Source organism: Falco punctatus (genome assembly GCF_963210335.1).
Source record: "Falco punctatus genome assembly, chromosome: 1".
Lineage (NCBI taxonomy): Eukaryota > Metazoa > Chordata > Aves > Falconiformes > Falconidae > Falco > Falco punctatus.
The window spans coordinates 47,461,517-47,482,310 of record NC_137580.1 but is presented as its reverse complement, the minus strand read 5'-3'; the positions used below and the strand labels follow the sequence as shown (position 1 = coordinate 47,482,310).

Genomic DNA, 20,794 nt, shown 5'->3' with positions numbered 1-20,794 from the left:
GACAGTCAACTGCCGAAAGATTTTGGCTGCCTGTGATGAAGTACAGAACAATTACATCAGTGATTGTAAAATCCAAGTATCTTTCTATTTAAAATAATATTCCAGGCATCTTAAACTGCAGTTGACATCCTGTATTTGTTGTCGCAATAATTTCCTTAATAAATAACCTGATTCTTAAAAATATGTAATTTTTTACTTCACATTTTACAAACTTTTTTGCGGAGTTTGGCAGTCCAGTGTCTTCCTCCCTGGAGGTATTTAAAAGACACTTAGATGTGTCACCTAGGGATGTGGTTTAGCAGTGGACTTGGTAGTCTTAGGTTAATAGTTAGACTGATGCTTTAAAAGGTGTTTTCCAAACGAAATGATTCTATAATTCTTCTTACTTGCACATCCCTTTAATTATTTAACTATCTGCCCTGCAATTTTAGCATCTGGCCAAACGGACTCTAGGTCCAGCAGGTCATCCAGACTATAACCAAAGAAGCAGCAATTCAGCATTAAAGGTTTTCCTGCAGGAAATGAGAACACTTGGAACAGTTGGATTAGGTCCTCAACTGTGTTTAAAAAATGGAGAATCTGAAGATTTTCACAGAGGATTCCTGCTGAAAACTACATTTTGCTCTTCATTTACATTTTCAAAGTGCAGCTGTTATGTCAACAGTATAAGGAGACAGATGTATGACAGCTCTTAACCGACTCATTCAGTTAAGATACAGTAAAAATGGCTACTTGGCCATTCTAGGCACCAAAATATCAACTTAAGCAGCTGGGACTATATTTATAAGCTCACCTTACAAAATGGAGTCTTGTGCAATAAACACAAATATATTAATATATTTTTTTAAAGCAAGATTGCCTCATTGTGCAATACATTATTTTTTTTCTTATTTGATTTCCTTATACTCTCAGTCTCAGTGACTAGTGCTGTCTGTACTTCATAGTACCTTGCCTTTTTTCTGTCCTGCACTATATAATTCTTAGTTATCGCAGTGAGGAAAACGAATGTATCTAACTGTTAACAGTTCACTGTTAAGGGAGTCATTATTTTGACATTTAAGAACATTATGCTATTAGATGGATTACTGTTTTGTACTAATATGAGGGTTTTAAGCACTCAAAATTTGACTCCCTTCCAAAACAATTAAGTTATTAAGCACCTAATTTTAGGTGAGGAAGTGATTGTTATTCAGAACAGTGTTTTCCTCATGTGAAATAAAGATTATGAAGCTGCATAATCAAAGTTCATTCACAGACTCACAGAACGGCTGAGGTTGCAAGGGACCTCTGGAGGTCATCTGGTCCACCCCCACCTGCTCAAGCAGGGCCACGTACAGCTGGTTGCCCAGGACTGTGTCCAGATGGCTTTTGAATCCTCTTCTCCACAGCCTCCCTGGGCAGCCTGTGCCAGTGCTCAGTCACCCTCACAGTAAAAAATTTCCAGGTGTTCAGAGGGAACCTCTTATGTTTCCTCTTGTACCTCTTGTCCTCTCATTGGTCACCACTAGGAAAAGCCTGGCTCTGTCTTCTTTAGAGCCTCTCTTCACATATTCATATTCCTGATGCATCATTGCTGATACATTTCCTCCTTCTGTTTCAGTGCTGGTGAAGAACTCATTACCAGCCATAGGGACTGAGAAACTAAATCTTACTTCCTTACTGCACATACAGAACTCTAAGTATTTATGAATTTTGTGAAATTAATGATCTCATAATTAAGAAGTACCAAACCAAAGTCCCTTACATTGCTAATTATTCAGCTTTTTTCATTATTCTAGGCTATGTTTTTGAAGGTCTGAAGCAACAACCACACATGTTCCCCTGTTGCATCTTTCCACCTCCGTGTGCCATCTGCCCCTTCCCTCAGTTATGTGCTGCATCACAGGGTTGTGCTGCCAGGGTGTCTTACAGGTTTTGGAGGATGGGCCTCCATTCTCCCCTCCTCACCCAGAATGCCTTTGATCCCTCATGTCAGACCTGGACAATGCAGGGAACCACCTGCTTTGGGGAGCTTGTTCTACATGGAAAGGACCATCGCAGTCATTCATTCATCCATAACCCTCCCTTCTGCTTGTTCTTCTCTCCCTCCTCATAACCATCCTTCCCCCTTGTCCTCCTGCCATGGCTGCCTTCACCCTATTTCTACCCCTCTTCAGTTCAGGCCAAGAGAGAGGTGTTATGCTGGTGTGTTGTCAGTGCCTCCTGTCAAGGAGGGGTTTGAGCACTGGCAGCGGCAGGGAGAGAAAGGGGTGCTTTGCCACTTTGGCAAACATACCATCATTTTTAATCCAGTGCTGAGACCCTAGCATGCTACACCACTACCACAGCATGAGACAGGGATATGGTAAACTTTTGTGCTGGTGAGCATCTGTGCATACTCCTCCTGCACAAGGAAGTCAAGGAGGATTACAGTCAGTTCAGTGTCACCCTGGAACTGCAGCTGCTACCTTCATCTGGATGTTGTCCTGACTTGGAGAGGGCAGGATGCTTGAGCAGCAGGCCATGTCACTTGAAATTGAGCAGAAAAACAAACAAGGCAGGAAAATGAGGAAGAACGGAAATAAGGCTGGCTTCTGTGCACCTTACATATGTGCCAGTGGCTGGTGGGGGCATGGGTGTGCTGCTGTCATCTGTGTAAGACAAATAAAAGGATCATGTAGTGTTCATTAATGCGCTTACAGAGCAGCCAGGAACGGAGTATGTGAAGTTTCATGAGGTAACTTTCCTCTGGACAGCTTTAAACCATATGAATGGTGAGAGCATGCAGTCCCAAGACCACACCAAATCCAACCCAAAGTAAAACCTCCCAAACACACAGATAACGTGGATGGAGGGAGACTCAGCACCAACTGCTTTGATCTGTTGCTTGGTTCTCAGTGCATTAAATTACTTGCAGTAATAGATGTAGCCTCATTGGAATGAAAAGGAATTGTACCTGAAATATACAGGCACGTAACTTCAGTACATTAGCATGTATTCAAACACTCGTAAATCTTTTGGTGCTCATGTTCAAAAGCTGAGAACTCAAATGTTTGTCCACTTCACATGCCAGTGCTCGTTTTCAAACTGTCTAAAATTCTAGTAATTAAAGGGACATCCAGCACATATACTGAATTGATTCCTAAGTGTTCCGCAAGCATTCACATAGCCACTGCTGTGATGGATGTTACGGCTTGCAGTCTATTAAAGGCTGATGTCTCTATAATTTCTCATGTTCTGTTTCCTATTTTGTTTAAAATAGCTCATTATATGCTTGCTCAATGTGCTGCTCTTGTGTTGATGTATGTCTGTTTGTAAATGATATTGAAAGGAACCTGCTTGGTAGGGACCCAATTAAACTCCAGCTGACACCAACTAAAGCACATTTGTTTGGCAAAGCTTGGTTGACATACCTTAGCTGATTAGCAGTAGCCTTCCACATAATGCAATTTCAGACATAACATGTAATTTTATATTAATGCATAAGGCTATCTTATGAGGACCATTGGTACGATTTGCTAATCTATCCCTATAATTATGAATTAATTCTGTAAATGCAAAAATTTGCTTTTTTACCTCTCCTGTGCAGCGTATCAATAATAAAACCCAAGCAATTAATCACTCACACTCACTTGATAGATATTCCAGGGTTCAAGATCTGTAAATCAGGTTTAACGTACAAAGCCTATAGTTTGTTTAGAGGTAAATAAAAGCTGCAGCAAAGTGTCTAGCATTTGTAAATAGGCCAGCATGCTATATTCCTATATTAACAGAAATGACACCATAGATTTGGATTCTAGATGAAAATGTATGAAATAATACACTTGCAAAGAACAACATTTCTGGTGTGCTTTGGTAATGCCTCTTCATAGTAGATGCTTCCAGCTTACACACAGAGATTGTCTGGGAGCCATGAAAAGAAATCTTTTACAACATCTCTAATGAAACTTTGTATTTTCTTTATTTGGAGAGCAAACAGGGCTCCATTAAAATTACTGTAGTACTTATCATGACTCTGAATAGAAGCTTGCAAATTAAGTGTTTAATTTCATTTGGATTCTACCATCTCTAGCATGCTGGTCTGTTCTAAAAAAAATTTCAAATGTCAGAACAAAAAGTGAATCAAAGTTAGCTTCTCATTCAAGCATAGCTTATATCAGGATCAGAATATTTTTAGATCAGAATTAAGCCAAAAGTCTATTTTAAAGCACTACACAAAATTCTCAGACTGCACATCTAGCGTAACATGATTCTTTAAGTAGTTGCTAGTGAAACAGGTTTTATGTATACAAGCTCTTAATGCCTAGTTTGCATTGCTAGTGGGAAGCAGTGGCTTGAGTTGCTCCCACAGGCTTTCACAACACTGAATCTTTAGCGATGAGAGTATATTTCCAGCTCCAACTCTATTTCAGGTTCTTTAGTCTTAAAATCTTTTCTCAGTATATTCCATAGAACATAGAAGGTCATTGATCTTTCTACAGCTACCTGAAAGGAGGTTGTAGGCAGGTGGGGGTCGGTCTCATCTCCCAGATAGCAAGTGACAGGACAAAAGGAAACGGCCTCTAGCTGCGCCAGAGGAGGTTTGGATTGTATATTAGGAAAAATTTCTTCATTGAAAGGGTGGCCAGGCATTGGAACAGGCTGCCCAGGGAGGTGGTGGAATCACCATCCCTGGGGGTGTTTAAAAAATGTGTAGATGTGGTGCTTGGGTTAACAGTTGGACCTGATGATCTCAAAGTTTTTTTCCAACCTAAATGATTCTATGATTCTATGATCTATGCAGTCAATCCGCTGCAGCTGCATTTATTGATTCATTAAACTCATTAAACAATCTTCTTAAGTACTAACATGGTACAAACCCCAGTCTTTGGAGATTAACTATCAGCAAGAAACCAAATTACAGCTGGGACTAGTGAAAACTAGTTAAATGAATACATCAATACTGCCTTCTGTAATTGAGATTCAGAATTGAATGATAAATCAATAACATGAATTGAACTCTAAGAAGCCACCTTCAGTATCTCAGCAGCAAACATGAACCTGAGACATGTCTGAAGACCTGTGCTTTTAGATAGAATGTCTTCAGAATGTCAGCCTGAACATCTGTTTGCGAAGTAAGTATGGCATGACAAGGACTAACATCTCAAACCCACAAAAGGGAAAAGGTGAAAGACAACTTACAGGAAAACAATAACAAATAGTCACAATGCAGTAAAAATTACTATTTTTAAATAGCTTTAACTTAAGATTTTAAACTCTTTGTGGAAGTGACCTGTCTTCTGCATATGTGAAGCATCTACGATGGTTACGGATCCTTTATGACAATGAATAAGCAATATGACAATAATAAATATGATTAATGAATACAGAATTTGATCAGAGAGTCTGTAAGCAAAGAACTTTCTCTTTGATCTACTGCTATAATATATTAATTTTATTTCATAAATCAATTTATGTTATTTCTGATAACAATTATTATTGTTATCAGAAAATCTCCTAAAATATTTTTAACTTCTAGTATAAGGCTTGCATTTTCACATAACAAATCTAATTCAAGGAAGAAAACTATAGCCCTAATGTATTGAATGTAGTTGAAAATGAGAAACCACTTAAAGTGGCAAGCTGGAATGATTCTAATAACATCAAATTAGTTCTGATTAGCTGAAAAGGAACAGAAGAAAAGCAGAACTTCTTTCTCAATATGTAATATTGGCACTGAATCCTGGGGCAATACTGTCAACGCTAGCCTACGGAGTGTCTCCAGCCATAAATGATGAAAAAGATTTGTTAAATATGATGCAAATTATTTTCAAGAATAAAAAGGAAATCCTGGCCCCAGTGTAACCCTTGACAAAAGTCATACTGTCTTATAAAAGGGAAGTATTTTGCCTCTACTTGTTTTTCTCAAGGGGCTAGCAAAATATTAACAAAGTTGCAATGTCTTAAATGTCACATGTTGTTTTATACTGACTTTAAAGCAGCTGCTCGTCCACGTTCTGCTCTGAATAGGGAAATCTGGTCCAGTTTGTCTCGAAGAAGTTGTTCCTTAGCTTGTTTTTCATGAATTATCTGCTCTCTCTTCTCTTCCTCTGCTGCCTTCTGTGCTTCTCTGAGTAGAGCGAGGCGTTCACGTAGTTCCGCTATTGACATTTCACAAATTAAACCATGGCCCCCAGTCTAAAGAACATGAAATACAGGTTTAAATAACACTGTAAATACCAAGGGGAGAGTAAATGAGTAAAACCAGAATACTTTGATTGTGTTCCAAATCCTGCTGAATATATTTTGACTTCAAGAAATATAGGGATGGCCCCAACCTGCTATTTACAAGCTGGTTTTAGGGTGCAGAGCTTATCTATTTTATTGGTAAAAAAACAAGGCTCATAAAACATTTAATGAAAGCATTGAAATATACAGTAGACTAATCATAAATACAACATATTTGTTGTCCAAATAAATTCTAGTTGACTTCTAGTTTTAATTAGACTTTTTTACAACAAGTTTTACAGTGTTTAAAAGTGCATTTTTTTAAATTTGTCAGACCAGAACAAACTTTACACTAAAAAAACATGCATTTTTTTGTATGTATCTATTTTCAAAGTATGAATATGATCTATGATGGCATCTACTATTTTTAGCTGAAAAGATCAGGACTAAAAAATGCTTTGTATCCAGGAAATTCAGATCTTAATGCCCAAAGTTAAAATATTCAAATCTGAATGTTTAATGAAGGCTTTTTAATATCCACTTTACAATGAGAGTGACAATGAGCCGGATTCTGAGATGCAATGACAAACTTCTGCACCTTAGTTTGCATACGAAGGCAGATAATTTCTAAACAGATTTGTGAACACTTGAAGTTTTTGGCCCTTGCTCTTACATACACTCTCCCTTTCTCTAAGTCTACACATGTACACATCTGCGTATATGGAAAACTTGCATAAACCTACATAAATACTGAACTTCTGTATAACTTTCTTTGCAAAATTTAATCTGTTTCACCTCAACTAATATTCTTTTGTCTATCTTAACATAGTTTTGGTACATATCTTTGGTGTGTATCTTGTACCGTGGCATGGGTGCAGGAAGTCAAGATGCTACCATGACTCTTGCTATACAGTTGTATAACATTAAGAGTTAATCCTAAAGCTGGTTAGGATTTAATCACACAGACCTTGGTCTACTTAGTTCCATAGAACTAGTGACAGAAAACTAATGATAAAGTTTGGAAAGGATGAAGGGGTGTGTGGGGAGTGTGTGGAATCCAAAAGAACAACTGCTCCTCCAAAGCGTCCTTCTCAGCCTGAAATTAAGTGGTAATGATAAACACATATAAGTAAAACTCATTACAATCCTTTTAATGGAGAGAAATTATTCTGTTAAAGAGCCTTCATTTCTTCAAGCAATCCTTTTCAGCAGGGAAAAAAAGCCCTTGCATTAAATACTGAGTGGGCTGTTGACAGAATAGTAGTTACCTTTCTGCTTTTGAGCTTTTCACAAAACAGAACATGAAGGGGAAGGGAAAAAAAAAAAAAAAAAAGAAGAGAGAAGATTGCTTTGTCATAGATAGATGCTCAGATTGTCAGTTTGGCTGCAAGAATTGACCTGGGTCTGGTCCCTTTTCTCTGATCTGAGATGCCTTCTAAGCAGCCTAGTCAATCACTCATCCTCCAGTGATAATTCTCTGGCTGTTCAGAGCGGTGGGTGCATGAAACAGAAGGAAAGCCAAGAGAGATGAATAGAACAGTAAGGCAAGGCAGGGGTAAGCAGGGGCAACAAACCCACAAAATACAACAAATAACCAGGCTTGGCTCTCTGCTGCTGCAATGTTAATGCTTAAGAGGGATTATTATTGAGTTAGTCTGGAGAATCTAATGATAGAAGCTTGTCAGTGAAGAAGAAAATGCCTTGGGTAGCCATCCCTGGGAACTCCTCCAAGATTTGCAAGAGTCTCTCCTGCAGTTTTTGTCCCCATAGCTTCTCTTTCTAAAGCTCCTTTAGTTAGTAAGAAGAGATCCTCACTGTTTTTTCATCTAAAGTCTGACTCCAATTTTGGCTCAGTGGTTTCTCCTTTCATGCTCCTCATGTGTACCAAACATGACCTAAACAATGGTCACCAGTAGCATCAGCAGAAGATAGATAAAATAGTTCAATATTAAGCAGCCTTCATTTTTGCATGCTTTTGAAAAATGTGTATTATCATAGGTTACTGAAACAGTAGATGTTAATTTATCTCCTTCTCAGATTTCAATCTAGAGTGAATTTGCAAATAGCAAGTGCTATAATACCTTGTCTCTAATTTAAACTAGTCAATGACCATCAAATTCACTTGACAGGAAGTGAAAGGAAAATGTTTTGCAACGGGGCTTATATACCACTGGTAGTGTTTGAGCATGTCAAGCAGATACCAAAAAGGTCTAGGGAAGAGAATTTCCTAGAAGCATAGAATGGCAGAGGCTGAATTTTTTGAGTGTCTGAATTTCCAAAATACTCAGCGAACACAGTGAAGTGGTTCCTAAAATATGAAAAGTCCTATACTCGTGCGGTAGATAATACTGGTGTTCAAGAAACTTAAGTGCCATCAAGGGAAGAAATGGTACGTCAAAAATTATGAGAATGAATGAGAATTTTATGGACACATACTTAATTTCTCTAAGCCTGAAAAAGACTTCTGTAGAAAGAAAAAAACAGGGCAAGCTATCACCAAAAGTGGGCTAATTCACTCAGAGTGCTACTGTAATAGTGAGTATAAGGGAATCACAGAATGGTTTGGGTTGGAAGAGACCTTTAAAGATCATCTAGCTCCAACCCCCTGCCATGGGCAGGGATGCCTTCCACTAGACCATGTTGCTCCAAGCCCCATCCAGCCTGGCCTTGAACACTGCCAGGGAGGGGGCAGCCACAGCTTCTCTGAGCAATCTTTTTGAGTGGCTCATCACCCTCATTGTAAAAAATTTCTTCCTTATGTCCAATCTAAATCTATCCTCTTTCAGCTTCAAACTGTTGCCCTTCGTCCTGTCAGTACGGGTCTTGGTAAAACATTTTTCTCCATCTTTCTTATAAGCTCCTTCATATACTGAAAGGCTGCAATAGGGTCTCCCTGGAGCCTTCTCTTCTCCAGGCTGAACAATCCTCTCTCCAGCCTTTCTTGACAGAATTATTTTCCAATCCTCTGATCATTTTTGTGTCCCGCCTCTGGACCTGCTCTAACAGGTCCATGTCTTTCTTGTGCTGGGGACCCCAGAACTGGATGCAGGACCCCAGGTGGGGGTCTCACAAGAGCAGTGTAGAGGGGGAGTATCAGCTCCCTCAGCCTGCTGGCCGTGCTTCTTTGGATGCAGCCCAGGATATGACTGGCTTTCTGGGCTGCAAGCACACATTGCCAGCTCTTATTAAATTTTTCATCTACCAATGTCCCCAAGTCCTTCTCTGCAGGGCCACTCTCAATTAATTCATCCCCCAGCCTGTATTGATACTGAGGATTGCCCTGACCCAGGTGCAGGACCTTGCACTTGGCCTTGCTGAACTTCATGAGGTTCACATGGGCCCACTCCTCAAGCCTGTCAAGGTCCTTTTCCTCAAGTCTATCAACTGCACCACCCAACTTTGTTTCATCTGTAAACTTGCTGAGGGTGCACTTAATCCCACTATATGTGTTATGAGGGAAGATATTAAATATTACTGGTCCCAGTATGGGCCCTTGAGGGACACCACTCATTACTGGTTTCCACTTGGACATTGAGCCATTGACTGTAACTCTGGATGCGGTCATCCAGCCAATTTCTTATCCATCTAACGGTCCACCCATATCATTCAGGTCCATTCTTTTGTATTTGCAATATGACCTGTATGGCCACTCCATTTTCAGCATCCTTATACTTTAATAGCCTTAAAAATAGGATCAGCTTGGATTTTGAATGAATTTTTCATATATGACTTGAAACCTGCTGTGTTTTTCTGTTTTGTCTTTTGAGATGAACTAGGTGGGAAAACATATTTAAAGCCACGTTATGTACCTAGAAACAAACAGTATTTCAGTGGTAGCTCTATGTGAGAGTTGACAGCCACTGTAAGTGACAATAAGTGAACTAGGTTCAAAAATAAGAAAATACTGACATTCCAGTCACCTTCATTTTCTTGAATAAGAGCCTGCACACCATTTTACAGTTGTTGTGATTGAAAAAGTAATGATATTTCCACATCCAGCTACATCATACCACTGTGTCTTTGCAGCCTACATCTTGTGACTGAATCATCAGGGTAACAAATGTGCAGTGAGACTATGCTAAGGGCTGTGTTTAGGGTTGACACAATGTGTAACTCTATCTGAAGCAGTAAAAGACCTATAAATTGCAGTACCTTTCGGCATTTCCATGCACATGGTTTACAGTATCTGTGGTGTACAGTAGTTCTTTGTACTCTTCCCTTTTCCCCCTGCTTCTTCCATTCTGGTTCAGTAATATTTCTCTACAAATGGGTGGAGTGAGTCTGGGTTTGAAAAAAGAGGATTGCTGCCTTTGGCTGGAAGAGAAGTGATGGCAGCAGCCATAAAAGCAGCCAAAGAGTGTGAAGGAGGACAGGACATCTGGGAAACCGATTTTATTCTTATTCACTTATTTTGCTCTTTAACGTTAAATGTATTTTAAAATCTGATAAATAAGATGGGGGATCTATATGGTGGCTGCAGAGATAGTAGGTAGCTTTGGAGTCAATGAATGGCTCAGTTCTGTTCATAGAAGCACGAGATAAAACCAAAGCAACATAACGACTGTTCCAACAGCCCCATTGAAGGAAGACCTACCTGTTCCTTGCGTATGCTTTCTGCAGACTAGCAGAAATTTTTTACTTCGTGATCTTTATTTGAAAACTTCATTTGAAAAAGAAAGGGAAGTAAAACCCAAAAGGATTCTATTTTAAACTGCTAGTATCATTTTATCTCATTCCATGTTATTCTTCTTTCAGGGTGGGTAAGAAAAATGGAAGACTATTTTCAGCTAATCTGCTTCTGATTTAGTGGTAAGATAACAGATTTCCAGATGCTGTCCAAGTCTGTAAACTCTGCAAAAGTGGGTGTTGCAAAGCCCAGTCTCAGGTATATCAGTTGCTGTGCATCAACAGTAAGTCTAAGAAGTCTGGGATACATTTACTGTAAACCTAACCAGACATACACGTCATTTGCACAGTACATGCGTAACAATTCAGCAGATTTGGGGTTCTCTTGACAATCTCTTTCATGTACCTGAATGTTTGACAGTTTTGAAAGCAAAGGAAATTAAATTCACTAATTGCCATGGCAATCACCACTGCAATATGAACAACTGTACATCAGTCCAAACTTTGTGTTCATTCAGCCCTTACCCAGGACAGACAAATCTATGAGTTTGTGCAGGTGGACAGAACATCACTTGTAATCACTTGACAGTCTCTTTTTGAAAGACACAGGAAAACCCAGATCCAATTGGCAAAACTCAGAGAAAGTTCAAGGGGACTAAGATTTCACTTACATCAGAATATTAATCCTAGTAAAATTTTAATTTTATAAACTTTGTGAAATTTCCAGTTCAAGTCTACCCTTTGTGTCATGGGGTCACTCTGCACTTAACGCTGTGCATCCAGACAGTGGTATTTCTTCATGCAGTACACAATTCCTCTGTAGGTGTGAAACATACGCAATATGAATTTATGTAAAAACGGTAGGTTTTCTTTTTGAACTTACCTCTGTTAAATCAACAAACTTATGTCTGATGCTTGGTAAAGACTCAATAGCTCGTATTTGTTGAATTAATTCATATCTTTTCCTAAGCTTCTCTTCCTCTTCTTCTAAAGCTTGCTGAAGAAGTTCTCCATTTTCTTCACAAACTTTCTGAACTGAAAGATAAGAACTAATCTTTGTTAGCTAGTTGCACATTTTAACAAATAGTCCATCTGGAGGAAAATTCATATGCATTTGTGAATAATGATAATACTGATCTAAAGGTACTTGAGGGAACAGTCTGGTATTGGTGGGAGGAATGATTAGAGAAACAAATGAGTTCTTCCCACCTCCACTATCTATCATTCTATTGAGCACATAAACATACTATACACATAGATAAAGCAGACTCTTTGAATTACTGCTTTGTAATTTCTGTTCTAATTTATGCATACTGTTTCATTATTTAATAAAAAGATATTATACGACGGCAAATATTCATCATTTTTCAAGCTACTTATATCCTAGAAACCACTGAATTGTAAAGGCCAGTAGGCTTTGCTAGCCCATTTCAGAGTGGCTACCACCCTCTGCCTTCCTCAATCCTTACTGATACATGTATGGAGACACACAAATGGAGAAATGTCTGCTCACCAAAATATGCACAACTAGAGGTAGCCTGTTCATACAGTAGATGTTAACATGGCATTGCATTGCAATATGTACAGCCATGCCACGCAGCCTTCTCCCTGGACTTCATTAGCTAATGCATTAACTGAAGAATTTTCTTTAAAAATAGCAGAGGATGAGTAACATTATTTCCCTTCATCCTAATGACTGGTCTGTCTTGGAGGTGATACATCCTTCTCCCTTGTGACACTGTCCTTCTAGGAGATGTGTTTTCTTTCCTTAGCTATGGTCTTCTTCTCTGGACTGTCTTCTCTGGAGAAGACAATAATCTTGAGCCATGATTTTTTCACAGTGGTTGCTAGGCAAATCCTCTCATAATGATATGAATCACAAGAATCTGAGCTTCATAACTTAATTTGACAAAAAGTAGATTTATTCACATATGCTATTTTTAGATGGAAGGGAAACTAGTTGCAAAACGTCAGTGCTGTATTTCTTCCTTCTAAACAAAAGTAATTCCCATGACTAGTAGCTTAGAGTTTCTGATCTACCTATGACCAATTTATTATTGGATTATGTATTCATGCATTCATTGGCATGCATGGCCTCAACTTCCCTTTCCTTTCTGTAAAAATTGTAATTGGCCCGCTAAAAAAATCATGAAGTAATCCGGGGACATTTGACATAATCTCTTATTTTACTGGCAGTATATAAATACCTATCTGCTGTTTGTATTTCTGGAGTTTTACTTTCGCTTGCTTTGCATTCTTGTGTCCTTCCACGACTTGCTCCACCAGCTCTCTCATTTCTTTCTGTTCCTGTAGACGTTTCCCTGCATATTGCTGCATCAGCTCTGCTTTCTAAATTAAAAAATAACAACAGGTGAATAAAACTCCTTATAACTGGTGATCCGAGTGCCTCAAATCAACTGAAATAGGGCAAGAACAATTGGATTCAGAGTATTACATCATCCACAACAGTAGCAAAGGACATTGGCTGGGGACAACATAGAGACCCAGATTTAAGCTCCCCTCTCTCTATTTATTTACCCACAACAGACCTTCATAACATTTGCAGTGCTATTTCCCAGGATTCCCTCCTACATGTTTCTATAAGCAGACCAAAAAAGCCATCTCTGGATCTGGAGATACCAAGAAAAGGGCTAACAGCTGGTTGTGGTCTGCAGGATATTGGTCCTAAGTCATATCTCTATAACATACAAAAGTCCACTTTTGGCTATTCTGTTTCTTTCTTTGTCAGAGGAAACGAATGAGAAGCAGGAAACTGGACTTTCCCAAACTAGATTCCTTACTGTACTTTCTGTTTCAGATGGAAGACTAGAGTTTTAAAAGAAGGAAGAGGGCCAGAATGACAGATGTTGGTGAAAGGGGAATTGGTGCTCAGTACTTCTGGAGATCTACATGTGGATGAAGTGCCCTGCTGGCATCTATTGAGAAGTGAAGGGAGCTGCCTGGAATTGCTAACGTTAGAGCAAGTCTGATTTGCACATCCCCAAATTTATACATATTGGGACATTTCTGTTAACAGATAAAACGTATATGCTCTGAAATTGAGGTGAATATAATAATTACAATAACTTTGGAATGGGTGTGAGCAATCACACTGTGGTCAGTTGTAGATAGGGGGTTCACTTTAAGTTCTTGCTACAGCCTGTCTAAACAGACATAAAGACTCAATGCCCCAAAAGACTGAAAGATTCTATAGGACAGAAAAGGGACTCATTAATCAGGTTTCCCTTTTGCAGCATGGCCTTTATGAAAATCTGGTACATTTGTGGTACCATCTTAAGTCGCTGAGACACTGCAGAGACATCTGTGAGAGGTGGCCAAGAGAAAAATACTGACTGGCCTACAGGGCATAGCAGCAAACTGGGTTAATAGAAAAATCTGTCATAGTGGCTATGAAAAATTTTTAAATTACAGTATTAGTTATTTCTAGGTCACTTGTTTGTTTATAGGAAAAGCACTGGAAAAATGTAATGTGACTTTGGGGAAATAATGAAAAGATCTAGCAATGTTTTGCTGTGATTTGCCATATTGGAAACTGTGTGAAAGTACTTCTTGGCATAAATATTCAGTTTTCCATATATACAGATCCAAAGAGGGCACTCTGCCTCAATTTTCCCTAAGAGACATCTAGGTATGTCAGATAATACAAAGTAAATTGAATTATATTAGTTTAAGAAAACAAATTATTTTATATTTGTGGCTCTCATTTTAACAAAATAATGAAATTAGTCATATAGTGCTGATTTCACTGCAAATTGTGCTTAGTATCTCAGTATCTGTTCAAAAAGCATATGCACAATGACAGGAATATAGGGGAGAATGCTCTAACCTCCTGTTTTATTTAATTTACTTTGCAAGTGTTATCAAGTAAATCAAACACTTTAAAAAAGTACTTTAATGTATAAGCATTGCTGCATCTGAAAGTTATATAATTGTTTTTCCATTGTTTGCAGACTCCAGGGAGTAAAGACACTGTATAGAACTTTTACACCTTCTTAAAGTAGGTGTCATCTGTGGTATGCTTCGCGCTGATTGAATGTAAGCAAAATTTGAGCCATGCTGTATGTATTACCTCTTCTCTCATTAGGTCAGCTTTCTTCTTATTTTCTTGAATTACATTCTGACGGGCTAGAACTGCCTCTTCGTGACTCAGTTTCCCTTGAAGCCTCCTACACTCTATTTCAGCCAGCTGTTCTTCCAAATCTTTTCCACGCATCTGTTTTTGCCATTTCAAGAATTCAGATGGGTCTCCAGCCCCTCGTAGCAAATTTTCAATTCTGCAAGGGAAAGAAAAGAGTATATGATTCTAGGGATCTGGCTCTGCAGCCCTGCCAGGGTTCATAAAACATTTCTAGTAGCTTGTTGTGATATAAGGTGTTTGATCTCTGCAGAGAAAATAGGTGGTCATTTCAAAGTTTGACAGATATATTTTAATTCCTGTCTAAGAGATGTTTCTAATACGTGGAAAGCCTGGGAAAGCTAGGCTGGAAGAATGTGCATGAGAGTGTAGATCTGAAAGTTTTCAGTAAAACAAAGCCCCAAGAGAGGGCAAACTTAGGTAACTTATGGATTCTCATAAGGAGTGGGGAGAATCAGGCTGAAAGCATGTACATTTTCTTAGAACTTTACTTTGTTTAGAGGTAGAAAGAATAACTTTTCTCTTTGGCAATCTGCTTGGCCACTTCAACATAGAGAACTAAAAAATATTCTGCTTAATTCTACTTCTGTTTTGTATTTTGTCAATTAATATTGTTGTAATGAGGCAAAGAAGTATTCAGCTATTAAACAAAGACACATTCTTATTTTTTTGTGCTTGGATGAGAGAGAAAAGCATAGCAAAGCCCTAGGGCAGGCCCATCAAAGTCCTGCAGCAGAGGAGTGAATGAGCCAAGAACTAGGGCAGAGACACAAAAATGCAGTGAATGGTGCCTTACTGCTGCTCTCCAATGCAGATAAATATCTCTATGTATCTGTTGTGTGTTAAATGCAGCTGAAGATTAAAACTCATTAATATAAAATAGTGTTAAGATATAGCGAAAATATTCCTTTGCTGAGTGGAACAAAATTCTGCCCAATAGAGTGAACAGTATCATATATAATACAAAAGAACCTCAATATACATACGTAACTTATAACAGAACCTGAGTGATGCATATCTTACTGTTAGAATCCTGATCCATATACCAAAATTTTCTAGGTCCAAAGACCAAATCCATTCTTAGGCAGTCATTCTGGCACTTAAAACACTAACAATATTTAGCGCTTAGCCTGCTAAGTCAGGTGGATTAGAAATAATACTAAATCAAGATGACATGATATAGGTTTTATCTTTGTTAAAATTATTAGTGAAAATGTTCTGAAATTCTAGCTATAGAATACAGCCTGCAGTGGCCATTCAGGAGTCACCCTCTCCCTAGTTAATGTCTGCTGAAAACCTATGCTGCTGAATAAGGATTCCTTATGTCAGACGAATCCTTATGTCAGGATTCCTTAGAGTCCTAAGTACACCAAAAGGACCTGCAACCTCTCATTCCTCGCCCCTGCCTAGGATTTAGTTGCTTGTGTTCAAAGACAGCTCTGTTGCAGTGCAACCGCAGAACGTTGGATCTGACTGGAGTGAAAAGAACTGTGTGAGGAAGAGCTAAGAAAAGCCCTGTTGTGTGTGTTGAGTTTTTTCCTGGGAGCCACATTTACGCTGATGTTAACAGCCTTTGTCCTTGCCTAAGCTACGCTGTAGGTGTGCCTGCACCCAGCCTAGTACCTTGTTGACCCTGCCTTGTTGACTTGGCTTCCTGGCTTGACCTCGGCCCTGACTTGTCACTATGGACTCATCTGAACAATCACTGGACTGTTGGCTGACCCTGCTGTCTGTCCCTGGATTTGCTCCACTGCCTTGCCAGGGTACTACGGAACTGAGCTGCTGTCAGTGAGGACGCTGTCCCTACATGCCCTGCTGTCACTCACAGCTCCTGCCTTGTGAAGCAGCACACTTGTAGTCTTCCCTATTTTACTGTAACAGAAATGGACAAACATTTTTATATACATATAAACAACTGCAAGTATCAAATTTGGCATGTAGTTGAACACAAACCATTGAAGAAAATGGAGATACATGAAATTATTTTGCTTAATATATTTGTGTCTTTTATAATGGACACAGAAATAGATGTGTATTTGGGTCATTATTTATTCTGGGGAATTACAATAAATGTAACAAGTGATCCTTATTGGACTTTGCCACTGGGCACTAGCCGAAGTGCTAAATCTGGCATGGTCACACTCTATAGCATCTACAGTAAAACAATGACTTTAATATAGAGTTTCATTTCAGTCCACTATTCTCTTTAATTGTTAACTCTGTTTACAGAATAGCTTCCTAACGTCTCACAACAGATCCATTACTTTAGTTTACCTGGAATTTACTCAATTATTTTTTATGTGGTTAATTATTCTGTATCCAGGGACGTGAAAAGTAATCTGAGAAGGAAGCATGATTGTACCTCTTGAGCTCCTGTTCCATTTTCCGCTGATAGAGGGCATCCTCTCTTAAAATAGCTGCAGCATTTAATTTAATAGGTATATTGTCAATCTGTCAGAAAAGGGAATGTATATACTATAGTTAGTAATGTAAACCATAAAACAGAGTATAAACACATTTCAATGGGTTAAATAAATCGACCTAAGACAGCATAAATTTTGCTTAAAGCATTCATCTAACATTAATCTGACATTCACAATGAAATTGCATGCTGTTCATAAACCACTCAAGCAGCTTAAGAAATCAGCAAAGTCTCCCAAGTGGATTATAAATTTGTAATCACTCTTGGACCATGTCAAATCCCATAGAATGTGTTCACTTCCTTTAATTTTTTTCAGTGCTCATGTACGTAGTGTACACAGATTCCATCTGCTTTGGACAAAGAAAATAAACTGCTTCTCTAAAAGACAGGAAGTTAGCCAAAACCATTAAAGTAAAACATAAGCACTACCTTTCACAGGAAGGTTTCAGAAGTGTTTTACAAATAATCCCTATTATAACTTCAAAATATTTCTAAGACAAATGGCATCACCAATTGGTATATTCATTGTCTAGGTAGTAGAAATGAAGTACAGTTGTCAGTGACTTTCAGGCCTCACGGTGTGACTTGGACTAGATCCTGTGGCTGCTTCACAATTCTTCAAAGTATTGCCTTAGGACCAACTCCCATACAACATCTAAATACTAAGGGAGGAAAGGATCAACCTCTTTCGCAGTTAAAAATGGTCCCTACCCAAACAGGCTATTCAGAAAAAATGTATCACCTTTGAAGAGTTTAAGAGACCTGATCTGAACTGAGGCAATGTAGTGCTGGTGGGATAAGAACTGGGATCATTCCTGCAGAAAACAAAGCTTAGTCATGACACGTTTGACCTAAATCCAGACAAGTTTTGTGTTCAGAATCCAAGCATGTATTTAAATTCCAAATTAACAGCTTAAAGAGTGGCTGAGAAACAGATGCACAGAATCACTCAAGCTATATACTGCAAATATTGTATGCACAAATATGTACTGCAGTCTCCTGAAATACATAAGCTCAGTAGAAAAAGGATGGTTTATAATTGATATTAATTAGGTAGGTTAAGGATAACAAACACATGCTATCACCTAGAAATTCACCAAGTAGAATTACTGTGTTTTCCACACAGATGACACATGTTAATGGATAAAAACTAATTACCTGTTTCTTGACAAAATGATAACTTGAAGAATTTAGGAAAATAATCCAAAACAATGTATTTTATTCCTTTTGTATGACTCACTATACTTACTGTCCTTAATGATTAATGATGTTCTTCCTTCCTTTTGGTCTACTCTTCTCAAAGTCTTTTGCATTATATGAACATTCCCTCTACAGTCTGTATTTTATACACTATACTATGTATGAAATGTCTACTTAGACATTTTCTCTGACACAAGTAGAAATTTTTGGCAATTACTTGTGTATACAGATTTCATATTTTGTATTGGCTAACTATAATTTGGATACAGAACTGAACTAAGAATGATTATGGAAACACCTTTAAATTCAGTTTCCCAATTTACTAAACAGGAATATGACTGTATGAAAATTAAACAGAAATATGACAGCTCCTATATGCACAATAACTAGGACTCCCAAGATACATGCAGGCAGGTATAAGTAAAATAACTGAATAGATTCTTCTATGTCATGTGGTATCCAGGAAGTTTTGAATTTTACTCGTTGTCTTCCTGTTGTGAGATATCTTCCCTTTTTTCAAGGTGAGAAAATGGAAATAATTGGGAAAATCACAGAACACTGTAATTCTTCTGGAAAAAAATTGTGTCCACTATAGCCACCTAATGAACATACAATGGCTCAGCAAGGCCTGATATGAGCGAGGCAGACTGAGACAGAGTGCTGATGCATTTGTACCATCTCATTTTTCCAGTGAAAAAAATGAATAGATATTTTGTAACAGGAATGAGAAATAATTGCTGCCGCACATAATAAGTGTGTCTGAAATGGAAAAAATATATATTTAATATACTGTGGGTGTTCTAAAAGGAGGAAAGGAAAAACAGTTGGTTAAAGTATTATATAATTTCACTAATTTGAGGACAGATTATAATCTTATTTATACAACTTGGATAAAACTTCCTCAGGATTTTCTACTCACAGAATTGCACAGGCAGGAAGGCAACAGGAACAGAAAGTATTTTAAAAGTCAATAATGATATACCTATCTTAGCCTGAAAGTTATAGCAGCATCCTGAATACCACATAACCAACCTTTAAGTCAAATGTGTTTAGATGAGATAAAACTGATCATACTCCTAGAGAAGATACTAGCACGTGTTAGAAATGGCCCTGATCAATGCCGTAAGATGCCAGATCCATATTTTCTTTATGCAATTTAGGCAGATGGTTTGACTTTCATTAGTCTGCACTAAGGTTTCAGTATTTGACATTATCAGAAAAGTCTTGAACTAAGCCCACATAATTACAGGTCATGCATGTTTGGGTTAACTATGTGAATGTTTCCTGGTCGTGTCGTGTGTCATCCCCCCCCCCCCCCCCCCTTTCCAGTACAGAAGGAACTAGGATCTAGCCATTGTCCTGTAATTTAAATACTGCTAGATTGTAAACAAGCAGACAGAGTAGGTGACACTGTTATTAAAGAAAACTTCAGTATGTGATAAAGGCTACATATGCTTTAGAAATAGTAGCCAGATGCCCAGTTCCCCAAGCAGGGAATCAGTCTTTCCAATGTGTATGAGCTGTACCTAAATATGTAGGTTTTTTAAAGAGTAGGTAGAGCTGCTCACAAGATACTTGTGACATACAAGCACAGCTTCCACACTACATTATTCTGCATATGAACTTGAAACAAACGAAAGATGACAGATTGAATGATGTAAGACTTAAGATTATCTGCAGTACAGTTATTGCAGAAATAGCAGTGGGAGTTTTCATGTGTTATACCATTAAGGCTGAATAGCCCATTTTCCATGTTTACAATTCTTTGTCCCTTGGAAATCCTAGCAGAGAAGCAATCAGTATAGTGGATTTTATGACCTCAGTATGTGCCTAAAGGAAACAAGACAAACATCCAGACTGACTGCATATTGTGTATCAGACAGTCATTAGATGAAATGATTGCTCAGCATTCTTTAGGATCTCATTTTGAAACAGTGATTTACAGACAGAAGATTCATCTGTCCCTGTGCTGAGTTCTTACACCAGGGCTTTAAAATTCTTTTCTTTCCTGTGGACTATTGTCAGACCTTATAATTTTACACAGAAACTTCTCCCTTTATAATTGAAAGTACATTTGAGGCAGTAAGGTTACATAGCGCAATTGCACACAACCTACCTGTTGGGTCCTCAGGGAACCAAGAGGTCTTAATTGCCCTTGCCAGCCTCACCCAGGACCTCCACTCACACCCTCTGCTCACTGGTCT

At 38.4% G+C, this 20,794-nt stretch overlaps 1 protein-coding gene across 7 annotated transcripts in view; it reads right to left on the bottom strand.

Annotated features, from left to right (window-relative positions):
• CFAP99 (cilia and flagella associated protein 99) overlaps positions 1-20,794 on the bottom strand; it is a 66,491-nt gene that overhangs the window by 9,363 nt on the left and 36,334 nt on the right. For all 7 annotated transcript variants that reach the window (XR_013931852.1, XM_080410573.1, XM_080410575.1 and 4 more), the window contains 5 exons: positions 17,331-17,419; positions 14,903-15,107; positions 13,020-13,161; positions 11,696-11,847; positions 5,951-6,156 (listed from right to left, as the gene is read on the bottom strand). Coding sequence is in view for 6 of the 7 variants with exons in the window: in XM_080410573.1 (XP_080266699.1) it covers positions 5,951-6,156; positions 11,696-11,847; positions 13,020-13,161; positions 14,903-15,107; positions 17,331-17,419 (794 nt within the window). In the remaining variant the exon portion in view is untranslated. The remainder of the gene's footprint in view (positions 1-5,950; positions 6,157-11,695; positions 11,848-13,019; positions 13,162-14,902; positions 15,108-17,330; positions 17,420-20,794) is intronic.